Source organism: Aplysia californica, unplaced genomic scaffold (assembly GCF_000002075.1).
Source record: "Aplysia californica isolate F4 #8 unplaced genomic scaffold, AplCal3.0 scaffold00591, whole genome shotgun sequence".
NCBI lineage: Eukaryota > Metazoa > Mollusca > Gastropoda > Aplysiida > Aplysiidae > Aplysia > Aplysia californica.
In genome coordinates, this window is record NW_004797861.1 from 470,460 (window position 1) to 475,056 (window position 4,597).

A 4,597-nucleotide genomic window follows, 5' to 3' on the forward strand; every position below is an offset into this window, starting at 1 on the left:
AAATAAGATAAAAATTGCCAAACGGGAAGAAACCCGCCTTTGTCTTCTATTTCATTAGTTTGACGAGCGCCTGACTTCACCACAATGCCTCAGAAATGTTCTCTTCCTGCACCTCACCTGGACACATCACACCTCACCTGGACACACCACACCTCACCTGGACACATCACACCTCACCTGGACACATTATATCTCACCTGGACACATCACACTTCACCTGGACACATCACACCTCACCTAGTCACATCACACCTCCCTTTCCACTAAGCCTCTCTTCCTCCACGGGAGATGTTCTCAAAGAGAACAGAACAACTTCAACTCAAATATTCCACTTTGTATATAGAACAATCTCATAGAAAATCTAAACTGTGTATGTCATTCCCTAAGATCAGTAGACTGGTACCAAAAAGCTTACAAGTGGTCCGAGATAGAAACACAGAACTACGCCACCAGCACCGCGACCGCTTCATTTCATCAGTCCAGGTTGTCACAGCACAGGTCAAATCTTACAGCCTTTCCCTGACTCCCACACAGCACAGGTCAAATCTTACAGCCTTTCCCTGACTCCCACACAGCACAGGTCAAATCTTACAGCCTTTCCCTGACCCACTGACTCCCACACAGCACAGGTCAAATCTTACAGCCTTTCCCTGACCCACTGACCCCCACACAGCACAGGTCAAATCTTACAACCTTCATCCACACACCCTCTTGCCCACACATCCCCACACCCTCTGACCCACACACCCATACACCCTCTGACCCACACACCCATACACCCTCTGACCCACACATCCCCTGACCCACACACCCCTTGACCCACACACCCCCTGACCCACACACACCCACACACCCCCTGACCCACACACACCCACACACCCCCTGACCCACACACAACATGCACAAATCTTGTTGGGGGTCCAAAAGCTGAAGCCATCCAGGAAATGTTCACCGTTGTCTGATTGTTGGCTTTGTTCTAGGAGGGGAGCCCACCAGGTAGGAGCCCACCAGGTAGGAGCCCACAAGGTAGGAGCTAGGAGCCCCCGGAGCCATTGGTGGCCGCCATGTTTCCGTTGCTGGTGTGGACCGGCCCCTCGTCAGACCGCTCCCCGACCGACCGCCCCCCGCTGGGCCCCCGCTGGGACATCTGCCACGGAGCGCCATCAATACAACGGCCATTCCCAACACTCCCCCCCCCATGTCCCTTACACTTGTCCTTCTCTCCTTGCTTTTCCTCTTTCTTGTTCCGTCCGTCCTGGCCCAGGCACCTCCGGACGGAGAAGTGGAAGAAGTAGACGACGAAGGAGTTGGCCACCAGCACACATCCCAGCATGCCCCAGGTCTCAAAGAGCGTGGGGGCGGCCATGTTGTGCACGATGCTGATGCCGTCGGTGAGCTCGAGGTAGAGAGCGTTGAGCTGCTCGTAGGTCGTCATCATGATGCACACATGGAACAGCTGATGGCTGTGGCCGACCAGGTCGAACGTTCCCGCTGCGGCCAGGGGAGACAACAACAGGGGTGGGTGTCAGGACACAGAAGCACAGCGACACAATGGCCAACATCTAGAGCATGCAAACAGGAAGTCAGACAAACACAAACAATAGAGGAAAAGAAAACAAGAAGAACCACCAGAAGCACCCTCCAGCCACCCACCAAAGATCAGAATTACACAACATGAGATGAGATAGGATCAGCCCAGACCAGATGACATCAATCAGGCGAGGAAGGACAAGTGGAGACAAAACCCTCATTAGAGAAGACGAGATGAAATGAGACATGACCCACCTCGGAGGGAACAACTTCTAGCTGTAACCAGATGAAATCAGATCAGGACAAGGCCCCGTATGATAATAATAATTATAATAATAATAATAATAATAATAATAATAATAATAATAATACTTGGGATGTCCAGAAAGTAAGTATCGTTTTAAAATAATTATAAAAGAAATAATTTCAAAATCAAAACCATATATTTTTGAAAAGCTCATAAACACGACTACTTCTCCACATAGTCACCAGAACTGTTGAGGCATTTGTCGTAGCGTGGGACGAGCTTCTGAATGCCCTCATCGTAGAAAGCTGCCGCCTGCGATGTCAGCCAATGTCCAGTCTCTCCTGTGAGATCAGCGTCCGAGTTGAAGTCCTGCTCGGCCAAAAACTTTTTCAAAAGCAGGAACAGACGAAAGTCACGGGGAGCCAGGTGTGGGCTGTACGAGGGAAGCTGAGAATGTTTCGGAGTGTACTTTGGTCTGCTGGGGTAATAATATAGTGTAAAGCGCATAGAGCCTGCTGTTGAGCGGGGATATGCGCTATACAAATGCTAACTATTATTATTATTATTATTACGATGGGTGCTTCAACTGTTCCCATCCCAAGGAGGCCATCAGGTGTAGGGTCCGTGCAGACTTGGGAGGAGTTGCATTGTTGTGAAGCAGAACAACGCCGTCGCTAAGCATTCCGCGTCTTTTGGTTTGAATCGCTCTACGCAGTTTTGTAAGTGTGTTGCAGTACACATCAGAGTCAATTGTCCTCCCATTTCCCCAAAATTCTACTAAAAGAACTCCTTTCCAGTCCCAAAACACTACATGACTTTTTTTCCTGACACGGCCTGCTTGGACTTTTTTGGCTGGGGCAAATCCGTATCTAGAGTTGTACAACCAGGTCTCATCCCCATCACAATAGGAGTAACCAGGTCTCATCCCCATCACAATAGGAGTAACCAGGTCTCATCCCCATCACAATAGGAGTAACCAGGTCTCATCCCCATCACAATAGGAGTAACCAGGTCTCATCTCCATCACAATAGGAGTAACCAGGTCTCATCCCCCATCACAATAAGAGTAACCAGGTCTCATCCCAGTCACAATAGGAGTAAGAAAGTCATCTCTTTCATCATTGTCACGTGTCAGGAATGCCAATGCGCTGGCAGCCCGTTGATCCTTATATTAATGGTCACTCTTTCACTGTCAGTATAATGGTCACTCTTTCACTGTCAGCATAATGGTCACTCTTTCACTGTCAGTATAATGGTCACTCTTTCACTGTCAGCATAATGTTCAATCTTAAAAGACATGTTGAAGCTTCAAAAGGGTGCATGATGTTGGAAGCAAAATGTGGCTGTGTGAACTGTTGGAGGAGCAAACTGTGTGAGAAGTTTTACAAGCGTTGTAGATTGTTGTTACAACAGCAAGATGGAAGCTGAGGGCTCTTTCCACATCAGTATTGAACACATCAACTCTCTGTGGTGCAAAATCGGGAATATCCTAATCCAGTGCAGAGAGATGTGAAAACAGAACATACTTTCTGGACGTCCCTCGTAAAAATAAAAATAATAAAAATAATAAAATATGTGCCACAAAGTGGTGAAATCAGGCGCTCATCAATTTTTGGGCATATGAGATTATTGGTATTATCTTAAAGCCTGTTCCTTCGTCTTCCTTGTGGGGAAAGAAATATCCATCTATGTCGAATCCAAGTCGAAATATTTGCCATTGAAGGAGGTCAGGGTCGCCTGGTTTAAGAAGTTAAAAAATTAGCCAGGAAATGGCTGCCAAAGTTTGGTTACTTCCGCAGCCTGCGAGTCTTTGGAAACTGAAAATTTACATTTTTGGGCATTTAATCAATGTTTTTTAGTAAAATCCACACAAAATTGTGTTTTTAAATTAACGTAAAAGGTGTTGAGTCAAAAACAGCAAAATAGAAGAAAAAAAAAAGCGGAATTCTTTGATTTCATTATCTTTATTTTGATATTATTTCAGACGGCGATAAAAAAGATCTTTGTGATATACCAATGTCTACAACTCACCTGGGAAAAGCCTTTATGATATACCAATGTCTACAACTCACCTAGGAAAAGTCTTTATGATATACCAATGTCTACAACTCACCTGGGAAAAGTCTTTATGATATACCAATGTCTACAACTCACCTGCGAAAAGTCTTTGCGGTATATCTGAGCCGAAGAAAAATCCGCCGGTGGTGAACCAAAGCATTTGTTTGAGGTGGTGGGTGAAGCTCGACTCCCACTTCCCGTCATGAACATACAGCCAGATCCTGTACCTGAACACACACAGCAGAACTACTGGTTACACACATACACACACACACACACACACACACACACACATACACACACACATACACACATACAGCCAGATCCTGTACCTGAACACACACAGCAGAACTACTGGTTACACACATACACACACACACACACACATACACACACACACTCACACACACACACACACACACACACACATACAGCCATATCCTGTACCTGATCACAGACAGCAGAACTACTGGTTACACACATACACACACACACACACACACACACACACACATACACACACACATACACACATACAGCCAGATCCTGTACCTGAACACACACAGCAGAACTACTGGTTACACACATACACACACACACACACACATACACACACACACTCACACACACACACACACACACACACACATACAGCCATATCCTGTACCTGATCACAGACAGCAGAACTACTGGTTACACACATACACACACACACACACATATACACACACACATATACACACACACACACACATACACACA

General features: G+C 46.3%; 1 protein-coding gene across 1 annotated transcript in view; it reads right to left on the bottom strand.

The window, feature by feature from the left end:
* Positions 1–829: 829 nt before the first annotated feature.
* The window catches only part of LOC101850839 (membrane progestin receptor beta), a gene marked incomplete at its 5' end in the record, with an annotated part of 8,089 nt that continues 4,321 nt past the window's right edge, over positions 830–4,597 (bottom strand). The window contains 2 exon segments of the mRNA XM_005107311.3: positions 830–1,491; positions 3,932–4,062. Of these exon segments, the coding sequence (XP_005107368.1) occupies positions 1,034–1,491; positions 3,932–4,062 (589 nt within the window). The 3' untranslated portion in view covers positions 830–1,033.